This window comes from Symphalangus syndactylus, chromosome 5, assembly GCF_028878055.3.
Source record: "Symphalangus syndactylus isolate Jambi chromosome 5, NHGRI_mSymSyn1-v2.1_pri, whole genome shotgun sequence".
Classification (NCBI taxonomy): domain Eukaryota; kingdom Metazoa; phylum Chordata; class Mammalia; order Primates; family Hylobatidae; genus Symphalangus; species Symphalangus syndactylus.
Window position 1 is genome coordinate 130,494,936 of NC_072427.2, and position 14,346 is coordinate 130,509,281.

General features: G+C 40.1%; 1 protein-coding gene across 2 annotated transcripts in view; it reads left to right on the forward strand.

Annotated features, from left to right (window-relative positions):
- The window catches only part of VPS39 (VPS39 subunit of HOPS complex), a 56,422-nt gene that overhangs the window by 2,884 nt on the left and 39,192 nt on the right, over nt 1–14,346 (forward strand). The window contains exons 2-4 of one of the 2 annotated variants that reach the window (XM_055278846.2): nt 5,812–5,877; nt 13,579–13,611; nt 14,113–14,177. In XM_055278846.2, the coding sequence (XP_055134821.1) occupies nt 5,812–5,877; nt 13,579–13,611; nt 14,113–14,177 (164 nt within the window). The remainder of the gene's footprint in view (nt 1–5,811; nt 5,878–13,578; nt 13,612–14,112; nt 14,178–14,346) is intronic. The other variant, XM_055278847.2, reaches the window with a different exon arrangement.

A 14,346-nucleotide genomic window follows, 5' to 3' on the forward strand; every position in this document is an offset into this window, starting at 1 on the left:
CATTTGCTGTTTCCTCGGCCTGGCACTCACTTGCCTTTGTGTATATGGTTCATTCCTCATTTCACTCAGTTCTCTGCTGAAATGTCACCCAAATCAGCAAAACCTTCCCTACGTATCCTATATAAAAGAGATTGCCACATCCACCAATGTGCTGTTTTCTTAGCCTTATCTTCTAATCATGGGTCACCATCTACTGTTATTTTATGTATTTAATTATTATTGCCTCTCTCACTCCACGTTAGAATATAAGTTCCCTCAGGGCAGTATCTTTGTTTTCTACATTGCTATGTCTGCAGTACCTAAAACGTTTCCTGACTCAATGGGTATTCATTAAATATATATTTAATGAATAATGTTAATATGAATAGTAATAGCTTGCAGTTGTTAAATGCTAATCTGTATTAGGCTTTTATAAAATAAGACTCCATTTTACAGAAGAAGGACCTAAGGCTTAGAAAATTTAAGAAATTTTTCCAAGGTCACATGCCTTGTAAATCATGTCTGCTTCTAGAGCCTGGTTCTCAAACTTGAATGTATATTCAAAGCCTGTAAAAAATGCAGACTTCATGTGTATATATGAGTATCTGTATGTCTATATATACATACATACCTACATTTTCCAGAGAAACAATGGAAAGATAAGTCAAAAATTACTAAAATGATGCCCATAGCAGAAGAGAGAGGAGAGGATAAAATGGACAATGATAGAAACTAGACTTTTCATCGTTTTAGCTTTGGAACTACATAAATGTTTCATAAAAACAAATAACAAAATTTAATTTTATTTAATTTTATTTTATTATTATTTTTTGAGACTGAGTCTCGCTCTGTCGCCCAGGCTGGAGTGCAGTGGTGCAATCTCAGCTCACTGCAACCTCCGCCTCCCAGGTACAAGCCACTGTCGTACCTCAGCCTCCCGAGTAGCTAGGATTACTGCCACCCACCACTATACCTGGCTAATTTTTGTACTTCTAGTAGAGACAGGGTTTCATCATGTTGGCCAGGCTGATCTCAAACTCCTGACCTGAGGTGATCCGCCCACCTTAGCCTCCCAAAGTGCTGGGATTACGGACGTGAGCCACTTTGCCCAGCCAACAAGATTAAATTTTAAAATGTAAATTTCAGGGTAACACCTCAAAGCCATTGAATCTGAATCTCCGTGTGCAGGGCCTAGGAATGTGCATTTTTAATAAGTCCAGGTGATTCTAATGCAGCTAACTGGGGGCTTATGCCCAGATGAGAAGTACTGTTATTTGCCATGTTACCCAACAAAGGGAAGTGACTACTATCTTACTCATCTTTGTGTTCCCTGCAGTGGCCAGCATTGGGCCAGAAATGGAATTTATTACATGAAGTTGGACTGCATTGCACTGTTGGAAGGAGCTCCATTAGGGTAATTATGAGCAATAGGGCCTAGCCCTCCTTCTCAGGAGGAATTAAGTCCAACCTTGTGGCTCAGGGTTAGGCCGTCAGGAGTTTTCTAGGGCTGATACTGCTTTGTTTATGTGTGCGTTATGTGTTTGCATAGTATGTCTCGCTTTCTGTTGTGTGTTACTGTATTGAGTCTCAGAAGGCACTGTCCATCCCATGCTGCGTGTGCTCTGCAGGCTTGTCATCCTCTGTGTTGTGCGTGCACAGCTGTGTTAAATAACGTGTCCTAGAGAGTGGAGGACCCAACATGGGACAGGTCCTCTGGCTAATGGCACATGTAATCAATCAGGTTGATTTAAAAGTTCAGAGAATTTAATCCATCAGATTGATTCCCTTTTATGACCAGTAGAATAGACATTTTATCTTTTTAATTAATTAATTTTTTTTTTTTGAGGCAGAATTTCACACTTGTCACCCAGGCTGGAGTGCAGTGGCGCACAATCTCCACTCACTGCAGCCTCGGCCTCCTGGGTTCAAGTGGTTCTCCTGTCTCAGCCTCCCGAGTACCTGGGATTACAGGTGCTCGCCACCACACCTGGCTAATTTTTTTTTTTGAGATAGTGTCCTGCCCTGTCACCCAGGCTGGAGTGCAGTGGTACGATCTCAGCTCACTGCAACCTCTCCCTCCGGGGTTCATGCAATTCTCTTGCCTCAGTCTCCTGAGTAGCTGGGATTATAGGCACACACACCACCATGCCTGGCTAATTTTTGTATTTTTAGTGGAGACGAGGTTCCACTGTGTTGGCCAGGCTGGTCTTGAACTCCTGACCTCAGGTGATCTGCTGCCTTGGCCCTCCAAAGTGCTGGGATTACAGGCATGAGCCACCACACTCGGCCTAATTTTTGTATTTTTTAGTAGAGACGGGGTTTCACCATGTTGGCCAGGCTAGTCTCAAACTCCTGACCTCCAATGATTCGCCCACCTCGGCCTCCATGCCTGGCCCCTAGGCATTGGATTTTTCTTTTTTTTCTTTTTTTTTTTTTTGAGACGGAGTCTGGCTCTGTCGCCCAGGCTGGAGTGTAGTGGCGCCATCTCGGCTCACTGCAAGCTCCGCCTCCTGGGTTCACACCATTCTCCTGCCTCAGCCTCCCTTGTAGCTGGGAGTACAGGCACCCGCCACCACGTCCGGCTAATTTTTTGTATTTTTTAGTAGAGACAGAGTTTCACTGTGTTAGCCAGGATGGTCTCCATTTCCTGACCTTGTGATCCGCCCGCCTCGGCCTCCCAAAGTGCTGGGATTACAGGCGTGAGCCACTGCGCCCGGCCCGACATTGGATTTTTAAAAATGTTTTGGCATGTCTTAGTTTGGGTTCACAAGAAAAAAAAAAAAGTAAATTAAAAAATCTATTGGCAAGAAACATTTCAATAAAAATGGAAAATAGACTCTTGAATGTCATGTTTAGGAATTTGACTTCATATTTTGGTAGTGTAGCTTCATAGGATTTTTTAAGCCCCAGTGTGCCAGCATTAGAGATCTGCTCTAAGATAACTGACAGCAAATGTGAGAGAATGCATGGAGTGAATGAGACCAGTTGAAGCTGTCACAGGGGTCCCTGGAGAGACTCTACAGGAGGAGGCTGTCATGAGGTACCATTAGAGGTAAAATTGATAGACCCTGGCCAACTTGGGAGGAAGCTGAGGCTATTAAAGGAGATAAAGAAAAGCATGAACTGGTGGGGATTTGGGGGACAGAGTGGAGAGAGAAGGATGGGGAAGATGATGAACATTATGTTAGCCTTTGTTTTGGTTATAGATTTTTATGTATGTTATGAGTGGGTTTTTTAAAACTTTCCACTTCATTTTATTTATATCTGAAATATCAGTGGGTGGCCTAAAAATCAACTTTAGTATTGCCAAATTGCTTGATATCATGATATCTATAAAGTTCTAAATATAGTATCTTTTACAAAGCAAACATTGCAAAATGAATTCTTTTATTTTTTCATGTTCTGCCGCAGCATACATCTCCAGCCTTCTCATTAGAGCTGCTGTTATTTCTGATTTCAACTTATGTTATTAAGAGCACACAGTGCTATTACTTTTTGTGACCTGCCTTTCCTTCAAGACCCCAAATCAAAGAAAATAGAATCACTCTGTTTTTCTGGATGACTAAGAACGTCATCCTGGAGAAATACTATTGATCCTTTGGATAAGGAATGTAGATGCTGACCTGTTTTTATAAATATAACTACTGCCATTCAGACAACCTTTGGCCGACACCCATTTTTTTGACATGGGTGCCTTAGTAAGTACATCACAGCATGTGGTTGGGAATCAGACAAATTGGGGTTGGGATCCCAACTCTGCTGCTTGCCACATGTGTGACTCTGGAAAAGTTATATATTCCCTAGGCCTCAACTTCCTCATCTATAAAATGGGGATTTGAAAAAAGGACTTACTTCAAAAGATAGTTGTGAGGATTAGTGAAATAACAGATGCATTTAGCATTTCCCGGAACACAATGCATGCTCAGTAAAAGTTATCTATTTGTACCATTATCCAAGATTTTATTTTACAGAGGTCAACAATCAAAAGAGTTTATGAAAGGAATGAATGACCTTTATGTGCAAAAAGCTAAGGAAGTATCTGTACATGCTTACCTTCCTTGAATGATGTAATATGGGTCTGTCAGGGTAATTATTTAAACTCTTTCTGAGCCTCTTTTTACCTAGACCAGTGCCTCCCAAAATGTGGTCCTTGAACCACCAGCATCAGCATCATCTGGGAAGTTGTTAGAAGTGAAAATTCCTGGGCCTACTTTTAAACCTACTAAATCAGATGCTCCGGGGTAGAGCCTAGCATTCTGTATTTTAACAAACTCTCAAATAATTGTGATACACTAAAGTTTAAGAACCACTAGCCTAGACCATCTTTTAAAATGTACAATTTGGCTGGGCACAGTTGCTCACCCCTGTAATCCCAACACTTTGGGAAGCTGAAGGGGCATTGCTTGAGGTCAAGAGTTGGAGACCAGATTGGGCAATATTGTGAGCCCTCATCTCTATGAACATTTTTTAAAAAATAGCTAAGCATGGTGGTGCATGCCTGTATTTCTTGCCACTCAGGAGGCTGAAGTGGGTGGATCACTTGAGCTAGGGAGGTGGAGGCTGCAGTGAGCCATGATCACACCACTGCTCTCTAGCCTGGGCAACAGAGTGGAACCCTATCTTAAAAAAATAAAAGTTAAAAAAAAAGTGTACAATTAAATGGTCTTTAGTACATTCACAGAGTTGTGCAACTATCACCACAATTAATTTTAAAACATATTCATCACTTTCAGAAGAAACTCAGTACCCATTAGTATTTACTTTCCAATTTCCCCCAAGCCCACCAGCCCTGGGCAACCACTAATCTTTCTGCGTCTGTGGATTTGCCTACTCTGGACATTTCATATAAATGGAATCATGTGGCCTTTTGTCTGGCTTCCTTCAGTTAGCATCATGTTTTCAGGTTCATCTGTGTTGTAGCATATATCCATACTTCCTTTCTTTTCATTGTGAGCTAATATTCCATTATATAGACATGCCACATTTTGTTTATCCGTTCATCAGTTGGTGGACATTTGGTTTGTTTCCATCTTTTAGCTATTACAGATAATACTGCTGTGAACATTTGTGTACAAGTTTTTATGTAGAATATGTTTTCATTTCTGTTGGGTGTGTGCCCAGGAGTGGAATTGCCGGGTCCCAGGGTAGCTATGTTTAGCCTTTTGAGGAGCTGCTAGACTTTTCCAAAGTGGCTGTCCCATTTTACATTCCTGCCAGCAGTGTATGAGGGTTCTAATTTCTTTATATTCTCATCAACACTTGTTATTAAATATATTCTACTAGACTATCTTTTGAGATAATGAATTCTGTAAGCTTATTACGCTATGTCATTTATTTTCCTGAAAGTAAAAGCATTTAAAGGATGCCTCTTAGCTATTATTTCTGAGGTTGGATACCTGGTTTCACGTTTGTACTTCCATTTTGTGATTTTATAAACTTTCATCATATTCTTTTTAGCAGAATTTAAAAATATATATCTAAAGGTATATATCTTAATAAAAGTATATACATAAAAAATAAAAATCATAATCATTTAATCTTAAAAATACAAAGCCCTTCTATCTTTTTTATTAGTTTAACATTAAAACAATTGAGCCAGTGACATTTTTATCCTCTGATCTGTCTAGCCTAGTAATTATTCAATAAATGTGTTTTTAAGTGGTTGATTGTCAAACATGAGTGTAAACATTCCTTAGCTTTGCAAAACACCTGCTATCAAAAGCAACTCATTTTCTTGACACATTGATTTCTGATTACAAGCCCCAGCTAAAAAAAATAGGATTATACTCAAGCTGGTTGACCTTTCTCAAAGCTGTTTTTTTTTCCCCCCAGAGGAATGGCTTCTTGTGGGAACCAAACAAGGACATCTTCTTCTCTATAGGATTCGGAAGGACGTTGGTAAGTGCACATTGCTCATGCAAAAAAATAAGTTTTAATAGTCAGCCAGTATACAACTGTGAAATCAGTTATGCCTGGACCATTAAAAGAGAGATTGAAGGTTAGAGGGAGCACAGTGGGAAAATGGGGAGAAGACTTGAGAATGGCTAGGGTTTTTCTCCTCCAAATTGTATTGCCCTACCTGCATTTGGGAGGTGAGGATGAATTGCTGGTTTACTTATTACTGAATTACTTATTACTGGTAAGGAGTCTCTAAGAAAAGAGGAGGAGGTTGTTTTCCTCCTCTTTTCTTAGAGACTCACTACCAATAATAAGAAATACTACTAATGGGCATAAGATTCCTGTATATATGGTGTGGTGGTAGGAAAAAAATTAGGCAACATTGATTTAAAATATCTTGTTAGCTTATGAGCGGTAGACCAAGAAGAGAGGACCAGGGTTTGCCTTCATGTGCACTTCCCCCTGGCTGCGCGACAGAGCAGGTTCTTTCCAACATCAGTTTTCTATAAACTCTCTGTCTCACAAAGTTGTTGGGGCGGATGCAATAATAGGCTTGAAGAAACTGTGAAAACTAAAGTTCTAATCAAATGTGACTGTCAGTAATGTAGAGTAATAACTAAAGTATTTGAAATGTATTCTGTTAAAGAGTGTTTTTTATTGGGGCAGAAAGTATCTCACTGCCCTTCCCTGTTTTCATTTCTGTGCTGTCTTTATGGAGAATAGATGTGTTTAGGTATTATGCCCTGGAGCCACTCTACAGAAATCTGCAGTTAGTTTCATATCCTTCAGTATAATATATATTTCTCTGGTAAATAGCTTAAGAGATAGCTTAAGATAAATAGAACTCTCTTTTGGAACCTGGAGCAAGGGTAACACTGGGGGGAAAAAGCACCTTACTAGTGCACTCGGGAAAGAGAAGATATCCTGGTCAGTTTCTGCGGCAGGTAAGAAAAGAAACCAGAGAACAAAATAGATAATTTATTTCATTTCTAAGTTTTTCAACAGTCCTCTAAATCAGGGGTCAGCAAACTTGTTCTGAAAAGGTCCAGAGAATAAATATTTTAGGCTTTGCAGTGTTGTAACTACTTAACTCTGCCTTTGTAACATGAAAGCAGCTGTAGGCAATATGTAATGAATAGGTGTGGCTATGTTCCAATAAAACTTTATTTACAAAAACATGCAAAGGCCTCAATTAGGCCCTGGAGCAGTACATTGTTGATCTTTGTTTTAATGTTTCAAATTTTTAATTCTCATGGCCAGCGAAGTGGCTCATGCCTATAATCCCAGCACTTTGGGAGACTGAAGTAGGAGAAATGATTGAGGCCAGGAGTTCGAGACCAGCCTGGGCAACATAGCAACACCCTGTCTACAAAAAATTAGCTGGATGTGGTGGCACGTGCTTCTAATTCCAGCTGCTCTGGAGGCTGAGGCGAGAGGATTGCTTGAGCCCAGGAGGTTGAGGCTGCAGTGAGCTATGATGACACCATTGCTCTCCAGCCTCAGCAACAGACCTTGTCTCAAAAAAAAAATTTTTTTTTTAGTTCTCAGAGCCAAAATATTTGCATTCTGTGATATTTGCCTGGTCTATAATTTTAATATCAAGCTCACATTTTAATTTTAAAGCTAAAAATGCTTATCTTTATTCAGCATTCAACAACTGTTTTTTGACTCTCTGCTTTGCTTTCAGATGTAAGTGGTGATCAGAAATTGAAAACAAGACTTCATAATTGAAGTCTCAACACAGTATAGACCTAAACTGGTAATATTAGTGTTAATCTGGCTTGGAACCCTGGTGGCGACTATTCCTTGCCCTGTGATCATTTTATCATGTCAACTTTGACAAATTAGTTAATGTTCCTGGGCCTTCCTTTTGCCATAGGTAGATTAAATATAGACAATTAGGAAATCAAATTCTGATTTGAAGCTTTTCTTCAAGAAATGCCATTTTTCCCTATAGGTGAACAGTTTAGTTCTGGCCCAGATCTGGCCTGGTGTGGGCCAGAAATAGACCTGGGCTTGTGTGAATTAGTTCTAGGGTTAATTTGGTTTCTAGATTTGAGATATTCAAGCCTAAATAGGTCTATGGGTAGACTGTCTTTCTGAGGAAAGGGAGGGGATAATAGGGTGAAGAAAAGACTAGGGCTAGGGATCGTAGGCTCTGATCTGATCTGAGTCATCTCCCTGGAGCTCAGTTGAGCCAGTGACATTTTTATCCTCTGATATGTCTAGCCTAGTAATTATTCAATAAATGTGTTTTTAATTGGTTGATTCTAAAATATGAGTATAAATATTCCTCAATAGACATCTCTAGGCTTCATTCTGCTCCTTTATTTTTTGAGACAGGGTCTTGCTCTGTTGCCTAGGTTGGAGTGTAGTGGCGCTATCTTGGCTCACTGCAGCCTCAACCTCCTGGGTTCAAGCCATCCTCCCACCTCAGCCTCCCAGGTAGATGGGACCACAGGCATATACACCATGCCTAACCCATTTTTGTATCTTTTTTTTTTTAGCAGTACTTAGATTTTTTTTTTTTTAGGTTTTTTTTTCCACTTTTTTTTTTTTTAGTTCTAGGGTACAAGTGCACAACGTGCAGGTTTGTTACCTATGTATACATGTGCCATGTTGGTGTGCTGCACCCATTAACTCGTCATTTACATTAGGTAAATCTCCTAATGCTTTCCCTCCCCCCTCCCCCCACCCCATGACAGGCCCCTGGTGTGTGATGTTCCCCTTCCTGTGTCCAAGTGTTCTCATTGTTCGATTCCCACCTATGAGTGAGAACATGTGCTGTTTAGTTTTTTTGTCCTTGCAATAGTTTGCTGAGAATGATGGTTTCCAGCTTCATTCATGTCCCTACAAGGGACATGAACTCATCCTTTTTTATGGCTGCATAGTATTCCATGGTGTATATGTGCCACATTTTCTTAATCCAGTCTATCATTGATGGACATTTGGGTTGGTTCCAAGTCTTTGCTATTGTGAACAGTGCTGCATTAAACACGTGTGCATGTGTCTTTATACTAACATGATTTATAATCCTTTGGGTATATACCCAGTAATGGGATGGCTGGATCAAATGGTATTTCTAGTTCTAGATCCTTGAGGAACTGCCACACTGTCTTCCACAATGGTTGAACTAGTTTACAGTCCCACCAACAGTGTAAAAGTGTTCCTATTTCTCTACATCCTCTCCAGCATGTGTTGTTTCCTGACTTTTTAATGATTGCCATTCTAACTGGTGTGAGTTGGTATCTCACTGTGGTTTTGATTTGCATTTCTCTGTTGGCCAGTGATGATGATGAGCATTTTTTCATGTGTCTGTTGGCTGCATAAATGTCTTCTTTTGAGAAGTGTCTGTTCATACCCTTCACCCACTTTTTGTTGGGGTTGTTTGTTTTTTTCTTGTAAATTTGTTTGAGTTCTTTGTAGATTCTGGATATTAGCCCTTTGTCAGATGAGTAGATTTCAAAAATTTTCTCTCATTCTGTAGGTTGCCTGTTCACTCTGATGGTAGTTTTGTTTTGCTGTGCAGAAGCCCTTTAGTTTAATTAGATCCCATTTGTCAATTTTGGCTTTTGTTGCCATTGCTTTTGGTGTTTTAGACATGAAGTCCTTGCCCATGCCTATGTCCTGAATGATATTGCCTAGGTTTTCTTCTAGGGTTTTTATGGTTTTAGGTCTAACATTTAAGTCTTTAATCCATCTTGAATTAATTTTTGTATAAGGTGTAAGGAAGGGATCCAGTTTCAGCTTTCTACATATGGCTAGCCAGTTTTCCCAGCACCATTTATTAAATAGGGAATCCTTTCCCCATTTCTTGTTTTTGTCAGGTTTGTCAAAGATCAGATGGTTGTAGATGTGTGGTATTATTTTTGAGGCCTCTGTTCTGTTCCATTGGTCTGTATCTCTGTTTTGGTTCCAGTACCATGCTGTTTTGGTTACTGTAACCTTGTAGTATAGTTTGAAGTCAGGCAGCGTGATGCCTCTAGCTTTGTTCTTTTGGCTTAGGATTGACTTGGCAATGTGGGCTCTTTTTTGGTTCCATACGAACTTTAAAGTAGTTTTTTTCCAATTCTGTGAAGAAAGTCATTGGTAGCTTGAGGGGGATGGCATTGAATCTGTAAATTACCTTGGGCAGTATGGCCATTTTCACGATATTGATTCTTCCTATCCATGAGCATGGAATGTTCTTCCATTTGTTTGTGTCCTCTTTTATTTCATTGAGCAGTGGTTTGTAGTTCTCCTTGAAGAGGTCCTTCACATCCCTTGTAAGTTGGATTCCTAGGTATTTTATTCTCTTTGAAGCAATTGTGAATGGGAGTTCACTCATGATTTGGCTGTTTGTCTGTTATTGGTGTATAAGAATGCTTGTGATTTTTGCACATTGATTTTGTATCCTGAGACTTTGCTGAAGTTGCTTATCAGCTTAGGGAGATTTTGGGCTGAGCCATTTTTGTATCTTTTGTAGAGATGGGGTTTCGCCAGATTACCCAGGCTGGACTTGAATTCCTGGGCTCAAGTGATCTGCCCACCTCAGCCTCCCGAAGTTCTGGGACTACAGATGCGCGCCACCATGCCCAGTTAATTTTTGTACTTTTTTAGAGACAGGGTTTCACCATGTTGGCCAGGCTGGTCTGGAATTCCTGACCTCAAGTGATCCGCCCGCCTTGGCCTCCCAAAGTGCTGGGATTACAGGCATGAGCCACTGTGCCCAACCCAGTCCACTCTTATTTTGAACTGAGAGGAATTAGATTAGTTCATGTCTGAGGTCTTTACAACTCCAGGTTTATTTCAGTCATGCTGTCATCCTAGAGCAGTGTTCTCAAAGTGTGGTCTCTAGACCCCTGGGGATCCTCAAGATCCTTTCAGAGGACCTACAAGGACAAAACCAAGTTTGCAGAAACACTAAAACATTTCGTTTTTCGTTTCTTTTTTTTTTTTTCACTGTATTGACATTTACAATGATGGTGCAAAAGGAATGGTAATTAAAACTAGTTAGTACCTGAACACAAATCAGAACAGTAGTACCTAACTTCAAATAGAGACTTTTTTAAAAAAACGAAAAAAAGTGGTACCAAGCTGTACTGATAGTCACTGTGTAATTCTCACCATGTGCTCACGGTGGGTTTTTGTTTGTTTGTTTTTTTGAGATCGTCTCATTCTGTCACTCAGACTACAGTGCAGTGACACAATCGTGACTCACTGCAACCTATAACTCCTAGGCTCAGGTGATCCTCCCGCCTCAGCCTCTCAAGCAGCTAGGACTACTGGCACACACCAGCATGTCCAGATAGTTTTTTCACTTCTTGTATAGATGAGGTGTCTCTTCTTGCCCAGGGTGGCCCCAAACTCCTTGCCTCAAGTGATGGGTTTTATTTTTTTTTCTTTCTTTTTTTTTTTTTTTGAGACAATTTCACACTTGTCACCTAAGCTGGAATGCAATGGTGTAATCTCGGCTCACTGCAACCTCCCCCTCCCAGGTTCAAGCAATTCTCATGCCTCAGCCTCCTGAGTAACTGGGATTACAGGCGCCCACCACCATGCCTGGCTAATTTTTGTATTTTCAGTAGAGACAGGATTTCACCATGTTGGCCAGGCTGACCTTTAACTCCTGACCTTAGGTGATCTACACCTGGGAGGTTTCTCGGCCTCCCAAAGTGCTGGGATTACAGGTGTGAGCCACTGCACCCGGCCTTGGCAACACATCTTTTTAGTAATCTCATATGATATAATGGGAAGTATACATAAAGCACTTCTGCTGTGTGCTAAGGTGTGAAGTCTGATGGCTGTCTCAAGGGAAAAAGGCTTATGTGATTGAGTTACGAGCTAAACTGGCTACTTTTTTCAGGGAGTATTGTTTTTGTTTGAAAGAATGGCAGGTTGTGGTTTTTTCAGACCATTTGGATATTTGGCAGTTTTTGTTTTTTTTTTTTTTTTTTTTATGAACAAAGGGAATCTGTTACTTTAAGGTAAACAACTGGCAGTATTTGTTGTGAATGATAAAGTTAGAGCTTTTAAGAAAAAAATAGAATTATGGAAAACTTGTGTTCACTCCCCTGAGTGTGACAGCTTCTCCATAATTAAAGATTTTTTCTGATGAGATTGGGGGTGATAATAATGAGTGTCATTTTTTAACATCCTATAATGAAATGTAGGTCTGGATTGGAAAATCTGCATAACTCAGTGAACCAATATTTTCCAAATGACTAATGCATGAAGTTTTAAAATCATGTGTGAGTAAAAATACATTCAAAGTTTAAGGTAGACCAATGCTTTTTGACGTAACAGAAAATGAAAAGTTCATTGACAGGTGTGAGATTTCGCTTTATAAGAAATTACATTTGTTAAGTGTTGGTGTAGTATCAAAGAAGAATCTGAAAAATCTATTAGAGTACTTTTCCCTTTTCAACTATATATCTATATGAGGACAGATTTTTTGTCATATACTTCAACCAAAACAAATTAAATTATCAAAACAGATTAAATGCAGAAGCAGATGTGGGTTCTTACTTATGGGGTTATTATTGTTATTTTTAAATACATACATGTTTTTAAATGTATGTATTTAAATTTCTAACGCAAATATTCATGTATATAACCCCCAAAAAAGTTCTTTGAGGTCCTCAGTAATTTTTAAGATTATCAAGATTTTGAGACAAAAAAGTTTAAGAATCGCTGCCTTAGAAAATTCTATTTGTAAAGAGAATTATAGGCCAGAGGCAGTGGCTCACACCTGTAATCCCAGCACTTTGGGAGGCCGAGGTGGGTGGATCACCTGAGGTCGAGAGTTCAAGGCCAGCCTGGCCAACATGGTGAAACCCTGTCTCTACTAAAAATACAAAAATTAGCCGGGCATGGTGGCTATAATGCTAGCCATTTAATCCCATGCCTATAATCCCAGCTACTCCAGAGGCTGAGGGCACGAGAATTGCTTGAACCCAGGAAGTGGAAGTTGCAGTGAGCTGAGATCGCACTACTGTACTCCGGCCTGGGCAACAGAATGAGACTCTGTCTCAAAAAAAAAAAAAAAAGAAAAACAAGAAAAGAGAAGTATTAAGCGCAATAATAGGATGCTTTCAAGTGTAGGAAGTATCTGAATTGTTTTTTTTCGTCATGAAATGTAACAGCAGAATACCAGGGCACGCTCCCTGCAACTTTAGGGCTCTTTCTTCATCCCCTCTGCTGAGGGACACATGAAAGAAGTAAGACCAGCTTTGGTGGCATGAGTTCTTATGGCTGCCCTAAAGAGTCTCCCTGATTTCCAGAGGGCAAGGGCAGAGCTAGCTGTGGGGAACAACTCAGGTCAGCAGTGCGAGCATCCTGTCCATGAAGCAGAAGGCAGGTAGCAGGGCATGGGCTCAGAGCACAGGCTTTAGAGTCAGCCTGGGTTTGCTTGTAGGCTCCCTCACTGGCTGTACCTAACTGCTTTACCCCTCAGGCCCCTCAAATATGAACTTGGAATAATAATACCTACTTCTTGGGAGTAGTTGTGAGTTTACAGAAAAAAAATATATAAATTTTTAAACCTGGAACCCAGTATGTAGTTATTGCTTAATGATAGCTGCTCTGATGATGATGATGATGATAATTATTCTCTTTTTGACTCATTGGTGACTTTTGAGGCTGAATATTTTTGTCATCCCCAGCAAGGCTGAATTCACATGTTTTTATGGTATATAACTTTCTTCCCCTTTTTTGTAACAGTGCCAGCAGATGTAGCATCACCTGAAAGTTGCAGTAAGTGTAGACGCATTGAATTGCTTTAGCTCTGGAGATGGGTTTGAGTGTTTGCTCTGTCTCCGTGATACAGAACTTAGAGTAGTTGCTGGAAATTAGTTGGTCTAGATCTAAGGATGCTTTGGGCTGGGTTTCATGGCTTGGGCTCTTATATTTGACTGTTACTTTTTACACCCTTCCTTGTGGAACACTTTGCCAAGGTAGTGATTTTGCAAGATAAGATCTTCAGACTCACAAGTACCTTGCAGCTTCAGTAAACTTTGTGTGATCCTTTCTGCTGATGCCGAGTGAAGGTGCATGAAACGCTGTGCTCTAAAATTGGAGTTGAAAGCATCTTACAGTGCTCGTAAGACAGCTGGCTATTTAGATCTCTGATTTTTAGTCTTTCAGGAACTTCTAAAGATTTATGTAGGAGAGCAGAATGGAGCAGTATTTTTCTAGTAGTGGTTTTTATATGTATCGCTGTATTTGGAACTACCAATGTTTATTTCTTTTCCATAGGTTGCAACAGATTTGAAGTGACACTAGAGAAATCCAATAAGAACTTCTCCAAAAAGATTCAGCAGGTAAGCAGTGATGGCAGTCCTTACAAGAATATTTGACTTATATGAGACCCTGTCAAACTAGAACTTTGGTAATGTTATTTATTAACTCTGAATCCTCTTCTCTTTGACCTTCCATTTATGCAGGGGTCTCTGCCCATATATCTTGTGCCTGAGATCCTCTCTCACAAGC